The sequence below is a fragment of the Aythya ferina genome (assembly GCF_964211825.1).
Source record: "Aythya ferina genome assembly, chromosome: 5".
NCBI classification, from domain to species: Eukaryota; Metazoa; Chordata; class Aves; order Anseriformes; family Anatidae; genus Aythya; species Aythya ferina.
The window spans coordinates 30,896,694-30,919,223 of NC_140301.1; the positions used below are offsets into that span (position 1 = coordinate 30,896,694).

At 33.5% G+C, this 22,530-nt stretch overlaps 1 protein-coding gene across 2 annotated transcripts in view; it reads left to right on the forward strand.

Annotated features, from left to right (window-relative positions):
• UBR1 (ubiquitin protein ligase E3 component n-recognin 1) overlaps nt 1–22,530 on the forward strand; it is a 60,181-nt gene that overhangs the window by 16,059 nt on the left and 21,592 nt on the right. Inside the window, exons 5-28 of one of the 2 annotated variants that reach the window (XM_084520267.1) lie at nt 1,554–1,684; nt 2,143–2,284; nt 3,939–4,001; nt 4,307–4,430; nt 5,949–6,056; nt 6,511–6,599; nt 7,393–7,491; nt 8,137–8,294; nt 8,972–9,071; nt 9,361–9,489; nt 10,307–10,490; nt 11,478–11,539; nt 11,734–11,844; nt 12,754–12,819; nt 12,984–13,085; nt 14,107–14,170; nt 14,591–14,715; nt 15,671–15,723; nt 16,574–16,676; nt 17,198–17,246; nt 18,282–18,436; nt 18,827–18,926; nt 20,653–20,762; nt 21,916–22,005. In XM_084520267.1, the coding sequence (XP_084376393.1) occupies nt 1,554–1,684; nt 2,143–2,284; nt 3,939–4,001; nt 4,307–4,430; nt 5,949–6,056; nt 6,511–6,599; nt 7,393–7,491; nt 8,137–8,294; nt 8,972–9,071; nt 9,361–9,489; nt 10,307–10,490; nt 11,478–11,539; nt 11,734–11,844; nt 12,754–12,819; nt 12,984–13,085; nt 14,107–14,170; nt 14,591–14,715; nt 15,671–15,723; nt 16,574–16,676; nt 17,198–17,246; nt 18,282–18,436; nt 18,827–18,926; nt 20,653–20,762; nt 21,916–22,005 (2,517 nt within the window). The remainder of the gene's footprint in view (nt 1–1,553; nt 1,685–2,142; nt 2,285–3,938; nt 4,002–4,306; nt 4,431–5,948; nt 6,057–6,510; nt 6,600–7,392; nt 7,492–8,136; nt 8,295–8,971; nt 9,072–9,360; nt 9,490–10,306; nt 10,491–11,477; nt 11,540–11,733; nt 11,845–12,753; nt 12,820–12,983; nt 13,086–14,106; nt 14,171–14,590; nt 14,716–15,670; nt 15,724–16,573; nt 16,677–17,197; nt 17,247–18,281; nt 18,437–18,826; nt 18,927–20,652; nt 20,763–21,915; nt 22,006–22,530) is intronic. The other variant, XM_084520268.1, reaches the window with a different exon arrangement.

A 22,530-nucleotide genomic window follows, 5' to 3' on the forward strand; every position in this document is an offset into this window, starting at 1 on the left:
AGCTTTCTGTCACTGGGACTGGAAAATAAGTCTCTGTGGTTTAAAACCAACCTCAAATTAGGATTTCTCATGCTTATTGTACCTCAGAAAGCAGTATGTTAAGAAGAAATAACCTATCTTGAAAGCAATTTTCAAAAAGAATGTCAGCAAATACGTTGTTTCAGGTATTTTTTCCTGAGTTCTGCATTCTAGTCTGACATGATTAGGAGAAAAAATTAGTTATGATATGAGGTGTGCATTAGTTGAATACAGGTTTAATTAGGATTTTTGTAAGGATGCAGAGTGTTTTCAATTTTACACAGCTTCTTGGCATGTATACAATATGGCCTCAGAAAAGCAATCCTTCTAAGAGTCATCTATTCCCTATTTATTACAAATTATTGTCTTCACTATGCCAGAAATAATAATAATTAACAAAAAAACCAACCAAAACAGACAACCAAAACCACTTTTTGCCTGAATATATCCTTAAAATACCTCTGTTTTGAAAGATTTGTCAGAGATGAGATTTAAAAAAACCCTACTTTTCTAGGCAACTTTGGTTGAAATAATAAATTACCTGTGAGTTAAACTTTACTTTTCTGAAACATTAGTTGTTTGTTCTTCAACAAACTTGTTTCTTGAAGTGTACTTAAAGCATGGATTATTATGTGTTTTGGGGGTATAATCTAAGCAAATTCTTTTACCCTTTCAATTTACATTAGAGTTATCTTAATTTCATTTTACTGTGACATTTATTAATAGAGATTTCATTGGAGATGGCATTTCATCAATTAACTGTTCACCTAAGAGAAAAGTATTTAGACAAGGTATTTGCAGTCTTAATTACAAAGATATATCACGAACATATTCAAAATTATATACACAGTGAGATTTATGAATCAAGATTTCATTGGCAGACCTTTTAGATTATGTATTTGACCACAGTTTTTTCTTCTAATGCTTAGCAGGTCTGTTTTTCAGACCTTTTGAAGCAGTTGGTCATGTTAATTTACACTTCTCCTCTAGTACATTGCATCATATGGACACAACAGAATTTTACTTGATTTTTTTTAACAATCATAAATTAGTAGATGCCACTGCATGGTTGATTCAGGAATTTTTCAAGAGTGTTATTCTTAGGTATTTCTGGAAGAAACGGAGTTATGCTTCCTCAGATAATTCTGTTTAAGGAGTATCTAATATTTGGGAGAAAACCTGTAAAAGTAAGCAAAGCACGAAAAATAGTTTTGGACTGCAAACTTCATAATATCATTAGGTGTGTAGAAAGCTTTTTATCAGCTTTTTAAGGAAGTGAAGTTTACTAAAACATTTGGTGAGGCCTTTCACAGCCTAGATTAAAAACGAATGAAATGAATGACGAAAACACTTGGAATACTAAGGAGACCCCTTGGGATGAAATCATTTTAGAAAGAATTTAGGTGAGATGAATTTGCCTGAAAGTCATGAAAAATATTATTTCCTGAGATTTTTCTAGTAATAAGGTATTCTACCAGCCCTTCTTTAACTTTTAAAATTTCTTTTGCATATTAATGTTATCTTCTGTTTTACAGAATTCTGAATGTCAGTTAAATGAAGAAGTTACGGAACGCTCTAGGAGGGTGTTTCCCTCCGTGATAAAATATATTGTAGATATGCTTATATGGGAAGAAGAGAAGGAACTGCCTCCGGAGCTCACAATTAGGTAGGGAGCATTTCAAACTTTCTCTCTGAGGTGTTAAAAACTTGGATTTTTTTTTGCCTGTTGGCATTACTACATTCATGCAAACTTATTAGTGCCTAAAACTCTGTAAACAGAGGATTTTTGACGTACAATTGTGTGTGTGATTGTGCTCCATCAAAATAGAAAAAAGACTGTTCTGTGTCAGGTTAAAATGACAAATGGGATCATAAAATGGCAGAGGGAATAGTAATAGAATATTCAGGTAATGTAAATCTCTTCTGTACTTGGTACATGGTTTATGTGGCTTATTCTGGTACAGATGGTAAGGGAGTCTAGGGATGTGTCTTTAACATGAAGAAAAAGCTGAATTTTGTTACAGATTTCCCTCGAGCTTTAAAGTAAGATGTTGCTTATATTGGATAGGATGCTGTTTACATGTCTGTTTTCGTTTGTATGATGAAATATTGGCTTTTTCCCAGTAGAGAGAAGGTAGACAGCTACTACTGTGTCCTTTTCAATGATGAACATCATTCTTATGATCACGTCATCTATAGCCTTCAAAGGGCACTTGGCTGCGAACTCGGCGAAGCCCAGTTGCATACTACTGCCATAGATAAAGAGGTTAGTGCATTCTGGATGTGTGAAAAGGTCACTTTTTAATTGTTAGGAAGGGCTACTATAATCTTTTGATCATAGAATCTTCCTTTCTGGGACACGGGAGGTTGAGCAAAGACAAAGTCATGTTGCAGAATAATTGTTAATCAGCACTTGTAGAAGTATGCCATTCTTTAAGAAAATTTTAAAACTACATTTTTTTTTCCCTTTTTGAGAAGGGGAAGAGCTGATTTGCCTGAAGTTGCTCCTTTTGTGTTTGACATATTTTCTTTACACTTACTCTTTTTCTTCTCAGATAAGAGATCTATGTTTTTTAGACAAATACTGTTAAAACATTAAAGACAGCAATATGCATATTCAGTTATATTTATTGAGAACTGTTGAGACTAATGAGAATTTTGCAAGGCTTGGTGTTTTTCCTGGCTCAGACTTTGTGTGAGAATCTTAAAGTTTCAAATTAAGCAAATAAAGCTAGGAAGAATCCATGAAGGAATGTGGGTGAACCTGTCTATTTTACTATTTTGTTTTTTAAATCAATGTCCCATTTAAAAACTTTTATGTAAATATTAAGGTTTATTCACACCTCTAGTGGAAGGTGTCTGTGCCCATGGCAGGGGGGTTGGAATTTGATGATATTTAAGATCCCTTCCAACCCGAACCTATGGTTCTTTGCTATTTTTCCTCCTGGGGTGTGGGGAGGAAGCATGTTCAGTGCATGACTTAACTGCAGCTGTATTTTTTTTTAACCTCACAAAAATATAAAACTTAGGTATTTGCACCCATACACTTTATTTACCTATACCTGAATATGTATTTAATGTGTATTTACCTATAGAAGCTCTTACTAATATTAGAATCCTTTTTTAGTCTATAAACAATGTTTTCTTTTTATCTGTCTTTGTTCAGGTAATGGAAATTTAGTTGCATTCTATTTGTAGTTGCTTTGTCAATCCTATGTAGTTACAAGGTTTGTTTTGTAGTTACAAGGTTTGTAAAATTTGTACCAGGTATGTAACCATATACGATTTACAGAGAAACTTTAAAGGTTACATTTGATGTTCCTTGAGTTATGAAGGTTTGTTTTGGTTGAAACCTAAAGTTTAGATTGAGTGCTGATCAGACATCTTACAAAGCATTTGTAAGTACATAGCCATTGGTTGTGGAATTTGATGACTCGGATAGCCATTGAGGGGAATTTGAGGACTAAGCTCATGCTGTTCTTGTCTTTATCAAAAGAACTGTAAAAACATTTTAATATATTGTACTATCCCTTTTACAATAAGAAATAGTAGGAAAGATTGTAGAAAAGCAATTCAGGATTGAGTGTATTTTGTGTTAGGAAGAAAGCTGATCTGGTTTCTACTTAAAGTAATCTGTGGAAATCCATCTTGTCTGTTTTACTCTGTATGTGCATTTTCGTTATAAAATAGTATCAATATACCAAAACTTTGCTTTAGGATGTTCCATTGCTACTTCAAATAGCTATCTTTAGGGAAAAAAAAAAAGCGATGTTAATTTTGATTTGCTTCTAGATGTCTAAAAGCCCTGTAAGTGATGTTGGTCCCAGTTTCTACAAACAATAAAACATACCCAGAATCAGGCTTGTAATGTTGTGGTTCTGTTTTAAATTGTTCTTGTATTCAATATTTTCTTTAAACAGGGTCGGAGAGCTGTTAAAGCAGGACGTTATGCTTCTTGTCAGGAAGCAAAAGAAGAAATCAAGGTAACTTCCTAAAATATTTACTCACTAAAAAAATAATAAACCTCATCATTATTACTGTCAAAGACTTGTCTGTTGTGCTGTCTTCAAGATAGCATTTTATAGCCTGTGAACTTATTAAAACTGAACTTATCCTACCACGTTTGGTATGGATACGTGTCTTCAGAAAAGAAACACCATGATAATTTATTTTTCTTGCTAGGGTTTGCCATTAACATGTGCTTGGGGGAGGTAATGGATATTGGAGACAAAAACTGAAATTCATGTTACCTTTATTTTATATCTACTAATTCTTGCCTGATTCCTAGAGGCATTCTGAAAATGTTTCTCAACGACCACTTCATGTGGAGGTTCTACATGCTGATGTTATGGCTCACCAGAAGTTTGCCTTGCGCCTTGGCTCTTGGCTAAATAAACTCATGAGCTATTCAAGTAAGTATAAATAACTTTGTTACAATGATGCCATGTCAGAATTCTAGTTGAGTATTTTTTTCAAAAATTTATCTTCAGCACTGTCATATGTGACACCCCCTTATTAAAACACGAGCCTTCCCTTTTCCTCTGGATTTTTTTTCATCCCCAGTTTCAGCATCACATGCCCTGTTTTGGTGACTTATAAAACTTATTTTCACCTTACAGGCATGCATAGATTAAGCTCTACTCACTGCTTCGATATGTTAAATCTGGGGGTCTGTTCTAGCCTCTATTGTAATGTTAGATAATAAAATGAATTTTTATCTTTTTCTGAATACTTTCTTCCTTTTCAGTCTTTCCCTTAAAATGCAGATACCAGAATTGTATTATTTTTTTCTTCTCACAATATATACGTATTACAAATGTTAGCTATTTTCAACTATACATTTATTTCACTGATTGTTCTGTTGCTGGTTTGAGTTCCCCAACCTGTTCTTTTGATCAGTACAAATTCCTGACTGTGTAATTGTTTATTTCAAGGTGTCTAGTGAAGTACTCTGAAAGCTTGTTTCTTATTCACATTTTTCTTCCTAGATAACTTTCCTTAGTTTTATGAGGTTACTGCATTTAAAATACCAACTGACAGCTAGATGTTGACTCAACAGTATGAGTGTAGACAAGTCAATGTCGGTGCCCCAGCAAATCCTGAGAATTTTAGTTTTTTTTGCTGATGAAATGAGCTAAAATTGAAAAGGAGTCTTCCATGTTGTTTGCTGCATTTTGGACCAGGAAATTGTTGTAGGTTAACCGGTGCGTTAATATGTTTCATGTGAGTCCTCAAGCACAAACACTGAAGAGTTTGCGCTCTTCCTGTCCTTGCTCTTCTGGATTGTGTATGTAAATGCTTGGAGAACCTGATGTTCTGTACTCAGCTGGAACTTTTTGGTAGTCTGTTGGTTCCTGTTTCTTTCCTGGTTTTGCTTCGTGTGGTAGAACAGTGACTGGAAAACATTCTTTGCTATTTGTTTCCATGCTGTCAGAATCCTGATTCCTGACACTCCATTATCCTTTCAGAGCTCATTTCCAAACTTCAGTAACACATGGGGACTCTGATGTGTTGATCCAAAAAACTGCTTCAGCAAATACTGTATTGACTTATAGGTGAAAAAAGTGCAAAATAATGTCCTGAAATCCTAGAAAAGACTGTATTGCAGAGACTTTGGCCTAGCCTGTGCATTTCTGTGCTGGCATAATGAGAATCTGCTCTGCAAAGTTGTCTAAATGCTTTTCGTTTTAAAATAGTCTTCTTCACTGGATCAATTTAATAAAGTGAGCCAAAATAATAGGAGAAAATCACTAAAGATAGTGTATGTAGGAATATGTCCGCTGAGAGGGCCAGTTAAGAACTAATTTATAATTAAGTGCCTTTTTTCCTCTTTTCCCTTCTTAAGAACATAATTCCATAATTTTCTTACTGGTTTGTATCATTTAATTATCAAAGCATTCTTGTACAAATGACTCGTTTTATCCCTGTAGGTGACTTTCGACAGATCTTTTGTCAAATATGTCTCAAAGAAGAAACTGGATCTGGAAAGCCGTGTTCCATAAGCAAGCTGATGCTTTGGGATGCAAAACTTCATAAAGGTTTGTGTATCCATGTTTCTATAAGCTGAAGAGGCAAATTCATCTTTTATGTATTAAACCATTGTGTAAAACTAAGCGTTATGCATGTGGTGCTACTTTTCTTTACAGTTTTCATAATATGCTTTTTGATACTGCCTTTATTTTCAAGGCTGAGATAATTGATATTTTGGGTACTTACTTGCCTTCTAAATTTTTCCTGCTTTATGTATTTCGAACAATCTTTTACGAAATGTAGTTTAAATATGAGTGACTTGATACTTGATGTATTATAAATAGATACCTTGAAGTGTTAAGAGTAAAAGACATGATATGAATGACTTTGCCCGTATACTTCATAACTATTTCAAGGCTTTTAATGATTTCCAATTACTGTTCCCTTAATCAGTTTGTCCTTTCCACAAAAAGCTACTTTTTTTAATAATAAAATGAAGTAAGGTATATTGGTTCTTCACAGGGGCAAGGAAGGTTCTTCATGAACTTATCTTCAGTAGTTTTTTCATGGAAATGGAATACAAAAAACATTTTGCTGTGGAGTTTGTAAAGGTAAATTGTTGTTCACTTCTTATGCTATGAGTTTTTATTAGATTTGTAAAATTTCCCCAAAACCTAATAATTACTTCAATAAAAATAAGTTATGAACAAGCAGAGCTTCAACTACTAGTTCAGTGTTGAAGTGTATTAAGTCCTGTGTCATTAGTTTGTTGCTTATGATTATGCAAGTATAGATGCATATTATGAATGCAGTATTGTTAGTGTTATCTGTATAGTTTGAACTAGCAGTTAAAGTGCAACTGGTCAGTCTTTTTATAAAATAGATGCAACAGTTAAGAGAGACAGAATGTAAGACCAGTTTTTTTTATTGTTACGAGTTTTTAATTTTAATGAAGATGACAAACACTTGATGGTTTTCCCTGGACTGAAACAGAACAAATGAAAACTTGAATTATTCATTGTACACTTCTATAGACAGCTGTTGAGTAACTGTCAATGCAGTTCACTAGAAAAGGAGGAAGACTTGGTTTATAGTAATTCACTGTCTTCATTGATCCTTTTTTTCAGATACTTAATTTCTTGGAGAAGATTAGTTGTAGGAGATTTAAAAAAAAACAAAACTTTGCATTCTGGCAGAGCAGTTAATTTTGTGCTTATCTTCAGTGCTAAGGGCACATGTTGAATACGCTGTTGCATTGAGAACACTGTGGCATTTTTGTTTGAGCTGCTCCTGTTAGAAAGGAAGAAGGACACTTGAAATGTAATTCTTGCAAATAAAAAGTGAAACATTTTAAATTAAACGGTGTTTTATTTATTTAACTTCCCCAATATTCTCTTTTCCCAGTATTACAAAGCATTGCAGAAAGAATACATCAGCGATGATCATGACAGAGTTCTCTCTGTGACAGCACTCTCAGTTCAGATGTTCACTGTACCTACTCTGGTATGTGCAGCCTGTCTACTCTAGGAATGTAAAGTACATGTCAGAATTGCTAGCCGTGCCACATTTACTGTGATACTGTACTTGACAGAGTCTTTATACATTGCTGAGTTGAAAACGAATGATTTTGGCTTGTAAGGTCAATATGAAAGCACGAGCCTGAGTTCATGTGAGAATCTATTAGATATCAGAAGACAGAGGGAGTGCAAGTAAGTGGAAGTTCTAGGCAGCAATATTCTCTGTATTAACTTTGTATGTTGAATTTACTGTTCATGTTAACCTTCTTAAGTAGCATTAAAAACTTTTTTGGTGTCCTAAAATGATTAAATGCCTTTTTGTGTGAGTGAAATATGTTAAGCCCTCTGGGGATAAAAATATCATACTTGTATTTTTAAACGTTTTATGTTTCTTTCAGTCCTTCTCTATGTGATTTCTCTAGAAAGAATGGTATGTCCATTAGATTGATGCTGTCAAAGTAAATAAAACATGCCAAGTTGATACAAATCATTTTCATACATAAGTACTTACTATAAGAGCTTTTGCAGCTTTTACAAAAATTTTAGTTGACAAATACTGGATTCAAAAGAAAAAAAAAAAGGCCATTCTTTCCAACAGAAATAGGGAAGAAAAATATTTTAATTCTTGCAGGCCCGCCATCTTATTGAAGAGCAGAGTGTAATTACCACTATTACAGAGACACTCCTAGAAGTCGTTCCAGAGTATCTAGACAAAAATGACAAGTTCAACTTCCAAGGTTACAGCCAGGACAAAATGAACCGGGTATATGCAGTAATATATGACCTAAGGTAAGCATAAAGTCAAGAAGCTTGAATAATTCTTAAAAAAAAAAAAAAAAAAAAAAAAAAAAAAAAAAAGGAAGTAGGAGGACGTGTTTCAGTTCAGGAATCTGATGATAAAACTGCTTTTAAAAAAAAAAAAAAGCAAAACCAACCAACCCCCTAGTTCCTCTCCCTAGAAAAAAAAACCAGTGGAATTCTGAGGTTTTATTTTTAAGTGGAAAGCTGAACATTTTTAAATACTAAAACTCTATTCTGTATAGACAGTTATTTTATGATTTTCACTGATATCATTTCAAATAACAATTCTGCTAACAAAATGCATCTACTGTAAGACAGTATGGGAAACTTGGCTTCTATTCACTATCATTCTGGGAAAGCTGTGTATTCTTCATCTGCATGGTGCCCTCCAGCCTTAAAGGTCCCAGGTTACTCTTGCTCAATGAACTGAATGACATAAAAGCAAAACATCCAAAATACCTTGGACTTCAGAGTCTGTTAATTTGAAATAATGGAGTTGGACCAAGAACCTCTAGTATTTGGTGAAAACTAAAGGAAGAGTTTGAGGTGGGGAGAGTGATGTAATTTGATGGTGTTGAATATATTAATACAATTAATACTTTGAATTCAAAAATAAGCAGAAGAGAAATCTGAGCAAAAGAAGATAATGTTTTCTTTGGGGACAGGTATGTCTTAATCAGCAAACCTACAGTATGGACAGACCGTCTGAGGGAGCGATTTTTAGAAGGATTTGTTTCTTTCCTAAGGATTTTAACTTGCATGCAGGTACAAAAATTTACATAATATCTTTCTAATTTGCTGTTATAAAGATACCACAATGCTTTTGTTTACTCATCTTTTTGTCCATAGCAATATTGTGGATGTAAACATATGATTAAGATAATAAATTCTTGGGTGGGTGAAAAAGTAATGTTTACTTTACAGAAGTAATGTTCATTAATTTTAGGTACATCTGAACAATCTGTATTTTACCATTTGCTTATGGGATTTTCTGTTGTTTTTAAGCCTGTGATCAGTGATCTAGCTTGAGTATTTTGTGGCATCTCTATTTCAGGGAATGGAGGAGATAAAAAGACAGATTGGTCAGCACATAGAGGTGGACCCTGACTGGGAAGCAGCCATTTCTATACAGATGCAGCTAAAGAACATTCTGTTGATGTTCCAAGAATGGTGTGCCTGTGATGTAAGCAAACGGGTTATCTGGGGTTCTTACATACATGCCTTTTATGAATATTACCAAGGAGTTTTTAAGTAGTAGAAGTAGTAGTTTTTTAAAGAAGCTCAGTGTTGTACAATACAGGCTTCCACAAAAAAAAAAAAAAAAAGGCTGAAAGCATTATCTGTGGTATGACACTGAGAAAGGGGATCCCAGGATATAATCTGGTTGACAAAACTGTAGAGTATCAGACAAATCACAAAGAAGGAAGTACTTCTCATAATTTAATGCTTTGAACATTAGGTTCATAGTGAACTGTCAGTTTGAAAACTTTGAAAGCGTATGGTGTTCATTTTTAATTGCTAAAGTGGAAGGCAGAAGCTTTGCAGTAATTGCACGATTACCCTGTAAATTGTGTTACTCAGTACTGGCGTTGATCCCTGTGCTGTGGGAAAGAAGACTGTGAAAATCGTATTTTTAAGCTGTTTTGGGGTGAGTTGCTATTATTTTTAGTATGGAGAGAAAGGAGGAACTACAACTACAATCAGGAATTTATGATGCAGTTTGACTTACAAACTAGGCAAATCGTTAAAATTTTTCAGCTCAAATAAGTGCATAGACATCAGAGTGTTTGACAGAGTAGCTCCTAGAACAGAAGCATATTCTTAGCTTCAGGTGATGCTCCATTGCTCCAGTCCAGTGCTTCTCAGTATTAGGAAACAGTAATAATTATGGTGTGGATTTGTAGTAACTGTTTGCTTCATCAGAAAAAGACAGGTGAGCAATTTTAGTGCATATTTAATCATTTTTTAATATAACTCTATGCATGTGTTTTAAATTCTAGGAAGAGCTGTTGCTGAGGGCCTACAAAGAATGTCATAAGGCTGTGATGAGGTGCAGCACAAACAGCAGCCGCTTACGGGAAAAGACAGCATTTCATTTGTGTGGCCATACTCTGGAGAGCAGACCTTACAGAGTGTCTTTAGATCCTGTCAGCATACATTTACCGCTGTCTAGGACTCTTGCAGGTAGGTGATGTTTCTTTGTTTTGATAGCTATTTGAATTAGGCTTCTCATCCCCCTCATTTCTTTTTCTTGGAAAGCATTTAAATTAAATGCTTCACAGATCAGTTGCTATCTGACTTTGTGACATTTTCAGTCAGGTGACCTTATTCCCCAGATATCCCCTAAGGGAAAAATTTTTTGCAAAAAAGCACTTGCTGTGTAGGTTGGAGGATATTTTTTTTACACAAGAGAGAGAAGAAAGCAGACAAGAAGGAATCATTTTATATTCTAATAATATAACATTAGTTTTCTCTAAACTATTTGAATTCGTTTCTATTCCTACTTACAATGCCTAAATGAACAGTCATCCCTTCTGTATCTCAAATTTATTTTCCAGCCGTATATATTTTAAGCATGTTAAAATGCCCTTTCTAAAAGACATACGTTTGCAGTGTTTCAGGGCAGATTTCCAGTCAGAATACAAAGGACCACAGCAGTGGGTGATCACCACATTCTCTACAATACAAACAAAATCATACACTGTTGTTAAGCTGCAGATTCTTTTTAACATCATTTGCTACCAAGAATGTAGCAAAGATGGTAATCTGTTAAGCCTTGTAGTCTAGAAATTCTGTTGTTACTGACATTATGCAATTTAAATGTGAAATTAAAAGCTTGTCAATCCTATTTATCTTTTATGTGGAAATGACTTCAATGAATTCATTAAATGAATGCATTTATTCATAAAAAGAATGAATTGTAAGACTGGTAAAAACTGTTGTAATAATGTAATAGATATTCTATCTTTAAAAAAAAAAAAAGTATATATATGTGTGTGTATATATATATATATATATATTAATGGAAGTAACAAATCTTTCCTAAGTAAACTTAACTTTTTCTTTTAGTTCTCTGAGTTGCAGGCAGTTTAGCTAACATTTGGAATTTGTTGGAAGACAAACTTGAATGTATTTGATATATTTTATATTTTTTTCCTATTTGTTTTGTAGGTCTTCACGTGCGATTAAGCAAGACTGGAAGCATATCAAGATTACATGAATTTGTTTCTCCTGTAAGATTTACTTATTTATTCAAATGCAGCTTGTGATTTATACTCTGGGAAGGAGAAAGCTTAAAATTATATCTTATAACTTTCATAACAGGTTATTTTGCAACTTGGAACTTGTCTTTGTTTAAGGCTTACACTTAAAAATCACTTACTTATTTTTCCTTCCTTCTTTCTGTCCGTTTTTATTTTACTTCTAGGAAGAATTTCAGGTGGATCTGCTGGTAGAATATCCTTTGAGATGTCTTGTTTTGGTTGCTCAGGTAGCTGCAGAGATGTGGAGAAGGAATGGACTCTCTCTGATAAGCCAGGTACTCTCTAGGTTATACAGTAGTGACTTGGTCCTAATGGTGTATGCAGGTATATCTCAGTATTGTTTTCAATGGTAGTTTCATCCAGTGTAGAAATAGGTCATGGGGGTTACTCCTACAAAAATTTACTAAATAAAATGATTTCTAGATCAGAATTTAGGTAACTTGGTTTTATTTCCAGTTTTATCAATGGCTTTGCCTGCCTGTATTAGAAAACTGTTTTGCTCTCTTTTAGTACTGCTTCTGACTTCCGTGAAATGGTAATAACTTTACTGACGTCTACTATAGACTACTTTCAGATCTGTTAAAGAAATTGTTGTATAAGTACTGTTGCTTATAACAGGAAAATTTTAAATATTTAACTATTTAATCTCATATCAAACTTCTTCTGAGTACTACATAGCTTGAAATAACAAACATTTAATAATACTGGTGGGCTTTTTTGTTGTAAGAGTCTACTTATAAGTACTTGTATTGTGCCTCCTTTGACTTTACCATTTTTGTATTTGGCAGATTTTTTTTTTTTAAATTTACCTTTCACAGAACCCTTTCATGAAATCAAAGTAAATATTGGTAGCCCCTTGTAGAATTTGTGTGTCAGAACTGGGGTAGGAGAAAGAAAATAAGATTTTTAATACATAGAAGGCATTAGAATTACGTTGTTTTGGAATGTGGCTGTGAAAAAGTTAATATGGCATAGATTTTCTCTGAAAAAGTGAAAAATCATTTTTCACTTCTATCAAAGTACATTTGTTCCGAAAGAGACATGGGACTTTCCCTTACCTTAATAAAGATGCTTTACAACTTGAAAAAAGTCTCAAACAGGCATTAAATGGTGTAGATTTCGTAGTGCATTACTTCAGCATTTGCATTACTTCTCTGCTTAAATTTTGTTTTCTTATTTCTCAGGTATTTTATTATCAAGATGTTAAATGCAGAGAAGAAATGTATGATAAAGACATCATCATGCTCCAGGTATAATGGTCTTGAATCATTTTTTGCCTGACTCATAACATGCTCATGCCTTTAATCTTAATTAAATATGTATTATTGCAAAATATTTTCTCATTAAAAGGATATTTTTTAAAATTAATGAAGAATTGTAATGGTAACTGATGTTCATATTTGTCTTTTCTTAGATTGGTGCATCTCTTATGGATCCAAATCATTTCCTGTTGCTCATACTGCAGAGGTATGAGCTTGCTGATGCTTTCAGAAGGATCAAGCCCACCAAAGATCAGGTGAGTGTCAAGTATATCTGCTGATGAATTTGTTTACTTTGAGTGCATGCAACATCATTAGAAAAAGTAATGTTGATCACTGCATTTTTTGACCACATTAAGTCAATCAGCACAGGACCTAGCGGTTAAACAAATCACACACAATCACAAAATGATTTGGGTTGGAAGGGGACCTCTGGAGGCCATATAGTTCAATCCCCAAGCTCAAGCAAGGCCACCTGGAGCAGGCTAACTGGGACCACATCCAGGTGGCTTTAGGAATATTTCCAAGGAGGGAGAATGGAGAAGCCTTACCTCCAAGGATGAAGACTCCACAGCCTCTCTGGGCAACCTGTTCAAGTGCTCACTCACCTGCTCAGTAAAGTTTTTCCTGATATTGAGACAGAAATTATTTTATATCAGAGGCTTATATGGAGGCTTTCTTACTCAAAATTAGTAAACTGATTTTGCCCTCTTTGGTGTGCTTTGTTCAAAGTAGCAAGGCAGTTCAGAGAACAGCACTACTGGCACAGAGTAAGATTGAATAAAAAGACCAGACCAATGCCTATCCCATCTAGTATGTGCATTCTCTACATATATTTCCTTAGGTTTTCATTTCTTTTAGTGTTCCACATTCACAAGGTAAACTGGTTACTGATTTCCTTGTTAATAATGTTTTCATAGGTCATCCGCTAAAATACAGGCAAATGACTTCTCTACAAAATTTATATGTGTAGTATTTGTCTATTTGATGAAACTTGCTTGAATAGTTGTGCTACTTCTTGAGGCTTGAATTTCGATATAACCCTTCCTTTGGGATACCTTTTTCTGTTATTTCCTTTCCTGAATGTGAACCTTGCGCTTCAATTGCAGAATAATATCTATATCTTATATATCTATGATATCCTTTTCCAACTCATTAAGAGGGAGGGTTCTTCTCACAATACAATGCTTCACTGAAGCAGTGCATCTCAATACTAAACTCTCTCATTTACGGATTTTCCTGTTAGTGCTTTTTAACTGATTTCTCTCATTCTTGTAGGAATTGATTAAACAATGTAATGTACTAATAGAAGAAATGCTTCAGATTCTCATCTACGTTGTGGGTAAGTTTGTATTTTCTCTCTACTCTGGTAGTAATGGATAATTATAGCTTGAAAGAACAAGCTTGATTACTTTAGCGTAGAATCTGATATGGAGAGTACATGTGTACTGGAAAGTGCCTATTTTAAATAGATGGTTTGGTAATACAAACATTTTGTCATCTGGAAGTAATCTGTTTTACGTGGTGAAAAAAGCTAATAAGATAATTTAATAATTTCCTATTAAGGTGGAAAATGAGAAGAAACTCTCAGCCCATTTTTTTTTTTTTTTTTTTTTAGGAAGCTAGGTTAAAACAAACAAAAAACAACAAACTTTCTTGTCATCTCTCAGACACTTGGGATAGCGTATGTTTACATTCCCCAGAATTTGCTTTGTAACTGTCTTATATGCGATTTTTTTTCCTTTTTGATGTACTCTGGTAGGGGAAAGATATGTACCTGGAGTGAGTAATGTGACAAAAGAAGATGTTATCATGAGAGAAATCATCCATCTACTATGTATTGAGCCGATGGCGCATAGTGCAATTACAAAGTCCTTGCCTGAAAATGTGAGTCCTGGGTTGCTACTTCTCTTCCTTAAATTTTTCGATTTTTATGTCCTTCTCCTGTTTATCTTCCATATCTTTATATGGAAGTATTACATTTCTGATAAAAAGCTCAGACGTTGGTTTGAGAATTAAAATATAGCATTACAAATGCTGCTACCTTACTGATGTAAAGGTAAACATCATAGATAGAAGCATGATCTAATCTGAAGGCGTTTGTATGGGGATTGTGTGTTTTGATGGATTGATTAAAAAAAAAAAAACAAAAAAAAAAACAAACAAACTAAACTATACACACCTATTCTAGAGTCAAGAACAAGTTCTAAAATTTTCTTTTTTGGCCCAGTTAAGACTAGGCAGAACAGAATCCAGCTGCCCTGTTTACCACCAATAAACATTATGCTCTAATTTGATCACTTCAACTTGCTCATTGAAAAATCTGTTCAGCTTGTTCATTGAAAAATCATAGCTTTCAAACCCTACCGTTCTATTCTAAGTGTTGAAAACTTAGGCACAAGGGAGAAGTGTGGTTTAGATTTTATTGTCTGTGCAAGCTTTCAGGGCCAACAATCAATGCCCAAAACAGATTATGAAAACAAAATACCCTGGATTATAATCAGAAACCAATAACACGTGATCCACATGGACTATTTTTAGGGAGTGAAACCTTTTTTCCCCCTCCGTTGAGGTTGGGTAAGGCAGTGCTCTGTTTGGGGAGATCAGCTTTGTTATAAATCAAATTTTACATGAGCAGATGAAAGTATTTGTTATCTGTCTTTGGTATTTTCCTTGTAACTTGCTAATTACGAATATCTGCTTTCTGAGTTACCAAATGGCCAAAATAATTAATGAATTAGAGAATTGTTCTAAATCTGCATGTCTGTTTTTGTTGTTCATAGTATAGTACTGAAGATATATGAATCATTATATACTTACGCCAAACTAAATTTTTTACCAGGAGAACAATGAAACTGGCTTGGAGAATGTAATTGATAAAGTGGCTACATTCAAGTAAGTTCTTGATATTGTTTTATAAGTACCTTGAGCATGAAATTAGATAGCTCATATGGGCTAAACAAGCTGTACGACATTCTACATTCAGCTATTGTTTTCTGTCTTGAAATATACACGCTTTAGAATATGTGTAAGAAAGAAAAGTATATGGAATATCTGAAGCTGCTGCTTCTCTCCTTTTATTCCTCTCTTCAAATTCAGTTTGAGGAACCTCAGGAGTTCAGTGATCTCATGTCCTAGTGAGAAAATCTTCAAAAGTTCATTTAATTTTAAAGATGGTTGGGAACCTTAACAACTCATTGTACTTCTTGATGATAACCTAATCATTGGTTTAATGTCATTTATTTACTTTACATGCTACTTGGTATAGCTTTCAGATGGGAGACACTTTTTAAAAAAAAAAAAAAAAGTGCATATGCAAAAAAGGAAAACAATTGCAACAGTTAAGAAAAACTAGTTCAAATGTCTGCTTTTTTTTTTTTGTGACAGGAATGTCTTGTAATTTTAATTGTTTTAGTATACCTTATTTGAAATCTTATATTGGTTATGTTTAAGCAATGGCAGCTATAGGTGTACCTAGAAATTTTGCTGTGGGAATTATATGGAAGGTTCAACATATCCATGTAATATGGAATATATATTGAATATATGATAGTCAACAGTCTTCAAAAATAAAGACTCAAAACTGTACCCACTCTATGCTCTTTAAGTTAACAAAGTAACTGTCACTATTTCTTTAACTATTAGCATTTTGCCAGAAAATAAATCCTGTTACTGGTTTGTGTACGTTCAAAGATGTGCTGAACATATGTTATTAATCTGTATATCATGAAATATTTCTTTTAAGGAAACCAGGAGTGTCTGGCCATGGAGTTTATGAACTGAAAGATGAATGCTTGAAAGAGTTCAATATGTTCTTTTATCACTATACTAAGACCCAGCACAGTAAGGTAGGCAGTGTAAGAATCACTCTCAAAGGTAAAAATAGCACATGATTATCACCGTCTAAAGAGTTTTGCTGAATCAAAGGAGTTCATGGAATCTGAAGAAACTGGAAAAAAAAAAAAGTTAAAAAAGCTAACTTGTATAAAGCTAACTTGAGAACTAAGCTTCTAATGAAGTTAATGTTGATATAAATTGATGTGGTGTGGCTTGTAATATTTTTCCCATGGTGACTTCTGTGTTAACTCCCTTAACTGCTAGGAATAGAACGTGCTGAGAATTGTCCTTGAATTTGAAGAAAGCAAACATTGTTTCTGTAATTTTTTTTGAAGAAGAAAGTATGTGCTGCTGTTTCTTTACTACAAAATGAAATGCAAAATTCGGTATTAAACAGATTTCATACAGGATTCTAGTTGCATGACCAAATATTGACTATGTATCTTGCCACATTTGATAGATTAGCATTTCTAATTTTTTCACTGCATACTCCTGTAGACACGATGATAAAACAACACTACCTTTTCTGTAGGCTGAACACACACAAAAGAAAAGAAGAAAACAAGAAAACAGAGATGAAGGTAAACATTTGAAACTGATGTCTCAACAAACATAATTCAGTAGTGCATGTAGTTTTTTTTTTTATATAAAATGATCTTTGAGATGTATTGTGACTTGCAATGGATAGCCGAGTTCATACTACGTTTGTTGTGATTTGTGGTAATTGTAATTAATTAACACCAGACTTTTTTTGTAATATAGGAATTTTGGAAATGTTAGTTTAATTTCCAGTAGACAAATCAATGTGGCATAATAACCATTGATAAATTAAACAATTTAGTCTTTATGGTGAATAAAAAGGAGCCATAAGTTATTTTTGTAATTTCTGTAGCACAGACGTGATACACAGTAGTGTCCTCTAGAGAAGGTTGCTGCAGGAAATAATGCTCATTACCCATTATGTAAATAGCTTGTGTTTTATAAACCAAAATTTGCTTATTTAAAAGCTGCAAACTTTTACTAACTACATGCTAACTACAAACATAACTACCTTTTTGTTGCAACACGAGCGTTATTTTCCATTTTATTTTTACCCACTAAAGGCATGAGCATTAGTTGAGTTGATCCGAGGAAGACTTTGTAAACAATTAAGTAAAATAAACAATTTAATAAAATCTATTGTCAACTTTTGTTAATCTGAAAAGATAGTTTTTCTCTTCCCAGATTGCCATTTCAGTTGAATATCTTAATTTTTGCATCTCATCCTTGTTTAAGTTTTAACTACTTAGAAAACTTATCTGATGCAAAACACACTTCATGCGTGTTAGTGATACACAAATGACAAGAGGCAGTGCAAAGTATTAAAGAGTTGCATTTAAAGATTACTTGTGTAGCTAAGTTTGCATGTCTTTATATAAGAACTTATTAGAAGTACTTCATTTTACTAAAGGTAAAACCTGACTTAGGCAAACAATTGGATTTGAGCATATTCTTATTAATTGAAAAGATCCAATTGTTCTTTCACTGGTAGTAGTATGCTTCTTGTCTCTTTTTGCTTGAATCTTTGATGAGATGCCAGTACATAATTAATATTTTTACATACCCACATTTTCTAGCATTGCCACCACCTCCTCCCCCAGACTTCTGTCCTGCGTTCAGTAATGTGGTGAGGCTTTTGAACTGTGACGTTATGATGCACATACTGCGGACCATCCTTCAGAGAGCAGTAGAACTTGAAACCCACTTGTGGACTGAAGCTATGATCCAAATGGTATAGTTAACTTTATTTTTCCCATGATAATTACACTAAAATCTTGTGATCAAAATATCCAGAGATTAACTTGGAAATATAAGAAATTACTTTTTGATCCCCAAACTTGTTTTTATAGATGTTTATAGGTTTGTATGAATCAGTAAAATAAGATTCATGTTTTAATAATATATGCAAAGTTTATTGTAGTGCAAGAAGCACACAAGACAGTTTATTACACTCTGTTGTTATATGTCCTTTCATGTATGACCTTTGCACTTATTCTTGTTCCTGTGTTTTATCATGGATATAATAAGCCTATAGTAGAAACTGTATAAAATATCCTTATTTCATGTACTGGTTTTCCAGCACTCTAACAATGAATGAGAGCTAACATTTTTATCTCTTTAGGTGCTTCATCTCCTTTCTTTAGGGTTACTAGAAGAGAAGCAGCAGCTACAGAAGTTTCCGGAAGAAGAAGTAACCTTTGACTTTTATCACAAAGCGTCAAGTATGTTTCATTTTCTTTGAAAGAGCAGAGTAAATCAGACTAGCTTGATTTTCTAAGGACAACAGTAAATTAGAAGAAAGTATTTAGCTATTTCATTCAGAAAGGACTCACTGTTTAGAATTTAAAACTGCTGAAATATTTATTTGAAATAATAGAGAGACCAAGTTTGGAGTAGCTTACTTTGCTCCCATTTGATAGATATGTTGAAGAAAAGATGTGTTTCTCTTCTTCTGAAGGAAACAAAAGTAATATGGGTGTTAAGTACCACATGGTGGTTCTTTCACAGAAGTATTGTTAAAATAGAAATGAAGAAAAGAGAGTGGATTGTAGAGAACTGTCTTGATCTTTCATACACTTGAGCTATGCAGTTATTGATTGACCTGCAAGTTAGTCTTTTGTCAGGGTAGTGATAATAGAAGCAAAACTTAATGGCTATGCGGTGTGCTTTTTCTTTTCAAAGTCCTTAAAGAGCATTTCCAAATCTAACATTCAAGTCTAGGGAGTGGGAGTTGGAACATACATTTTCTAAATAGTTTTCCATTATTCATCTTACCTAGTTTCTGCTTCATTGTGTAAGAAACAAAAAAATTCCTTTATGAAGACATAATTGTCACTTGAGAATTGGAACAGAGATAAGAATTGTGAAATATAGCTTCTTGAACTGCCTTTATTTAGTTTTTCAAAAATCTTGTTTTAAGAGGTGTTACTGAGTCTGAAAGAGACTCTCATGTCACTTATTTGTCACTTTTTTCTTATTGAGCAAGAAATATTATCACCAAACCGAACGTATTTCTGTTTTAAAAACTTCATGATCATTTTAGAAGTAGACTAAAAGTTCGTATATCTAAGTTGTTAGTGAGAAAATTCTTTGTCAGTTTTATTTTTGCTTTTGACAATGCTTAGAGCCAGTTCTGGTTTCCTATGTGTAAATACCAGACTGTGACTTCATAGGTTTCTTCTGGACTTGGATCAATGTCCACGGAAGACAGTGTGTGCAAGGTTTCAAATGTACAAGGCACTACATTTTAATAATAGTGTATTAAATTTATGCCCTGGTAAAAATAATGTATTAAACATAACCAGAAAAACACACACACAGACACACACACATATATACATTTCTATAACAGATATAGAAGTAATCAATTTTTTTGGTAAGAAAAACCTACTGAAAAGTGTTTAAAAAAAGTTTTTTTGTAACATTTTTGTCTTACTTCTAAAAATGTGAAACAAGTTCAACTGGAAAGTGCTGCAGAGGAAATCTAATTGAAGAGAATGGTCCAAATTTTAAAGCATGCTTATTTTTAAGAATGGCTAAAAAAAATCTTACAAAATGTTAACATGCTGTGAAGAAAATTAGCAGAATTGTACTTTTGTGACAGGAATTAGCTTATACATAATGAACTTTTTAGCAGACTAGTGTAAAATACAAGAGCTCCACTAATTCTCTTCAAAACTGAAGGCAATTCTTTTTTTTTTTTTCCTATAATTCTACTTTTAGAAATAGGAAAAAATATTAATGTACAATGGAGAAAGATTATATACTACATTTATCTGGAATGAATAGGTGAACTTAAGACAGAACGGTAACTACGGAGATTATGTTCATAAATATGTGCTATATAATTAGGAATGTTTTAATGCATACTTATGGTTGTAGATACAGTAAGATGTTGTCCTCCTCCCCCCCAGCCCCAAATCCATGCATTTCTCTTTCTTTGTAAAGGAATGGGAAGCTCAGCTTTGAATGCTGTAAACATATTAATGCTTCTGGAAAAATTAAAGAGAATTCCTCAATTAGAGGCACAGAAGGACATGATCAATTGGATACTGCAGGTACACAGTGGGGAGACGAGCATGATCTCATTTTGTAATTTAGAAAGCTGTTATGAAAGATGTTATAATTCCTCTCTATATGTAATCTATTAGTATTTGCAGTTGCAGCAGTTTCTTAAGAAGCCTAAACTGTTGAAACCTCATTTGTGTATTTTTATGTATAAACCTTATTCCTTATATTTCTGTTGTGAAATAGTAGCAGGTGATAAGTAAAAGTTCATAAATCAGGAAGACATTTTAGGGGCAGCTTGTATTAAGTTTTTAGTCAATGACCTAACTAATGGCCACATTATACATTTAATCTATGGTATTTTTCCAACCATCTCACTGACTTTCCCCGGTAAGAGATAGGAAAACCTTATGGAGCAATGACACTGTGCCCAACCTAGAAAAGTGGGCTGCTGCTGCTTCTTAGCAGTATCAAGGTCCTTATCCGTTTGCGGCGTCAGTAGCCTTAGTTTATTTGGCAAACACAGAGCTCCTGGAAAAAAAAGTAGAAAAGAAGGTAAAAATCCACAGCAAGATTCCAAAACTATACTACTGAAATTGGTGCAAATTTACTACTGAATAGGGTGGCAAATTTAAAAGATCTTGGAGAATTTTTTCTTCTGAAATTCTAAGGGCAAAAGTAAAAATATACTTAACATATACTCTTTTAAATGATATGCAAACTTAGAATATTTAAAATTATCAGAATTTCAAGTTTCTTATTAAAGATAGTTCGAAGAGTAGAAAATTTAATTTTTTTAGGCTTGGTTTTAACTAATTGGGCATAAGCTAGAAAGCTTTCTGTTCTAGATGTTGATTTATACTGACTGCAGACTATTTCCATGGGATGGCCATGTGTCACCTACATGAAATAAGCTAGCAGTCTGTCCATTCTGATATACAGATGTCTTTCTGATGAAAGAGCTTTATTTGTTTAGCAGTATTAATGCTGGAGAACTCGTAAAGTTGGGAGAATTTTACTTCATGCTGAGCACTACTCTTTGGCTACAGGACTTTTTCATAGTTTAAGAGTATGGCAGTTGATTTCATCCATTTGGCAATCTGAAAAAAATGTAAAATTAAAAATCAGGAGCTCTGCTCTTACCTATAATAAAGTGCAACTTGGCTATTACTACCTTTTTAACATCTAAGCCTCTCACCCTAGATGTTTGACACGGTGAAGAGAATGAGAGAAAAATCTAGTTTGACAACAGTAGCAGCTACATCAGTCTCAGAAGCTACAAAAGGTGATGAGGTAATAATTAAAGTTCAATAGAAATCTTGTATATAATATTATTTAATGGTGTTTTGAAATAAGTACCTAATTTTATTGTTATATGAAAATACCATTGTAGGTATTACTTTATAATATATTGTCTACAAATAGCATTTAGACGCTAAGAGGATGGGAATTTGTTTTTATTTATTTCTGCTTTTATCTTTGTGGTTTGATCACCTTTTCTATTATGCTGTCACTGTGCAAATACAAATACACTTAAAATGCTATCTTGTAATTTACATGAGGTAACAAGAGGCTAATATGCTATGCCTTGATCGTGTGATAAAGAAATCAAACTTAGGTCATTACTTTGTGCATCAGTCTTTACCCTCTTCCCTCAAAGTAATCTCTTAAATCCAGTGGTCAAGTGAGACAGTGGAGATCTTAAAGTTTACTGCAGCATTACCTATTTTTTTAATAATAGGCAGCTGAAGAGAAAAGAATCCAATTACCTTTAGATAGTGTGCAAAGACAGGCCAGTTTGCTCTTACACGTTGTGTT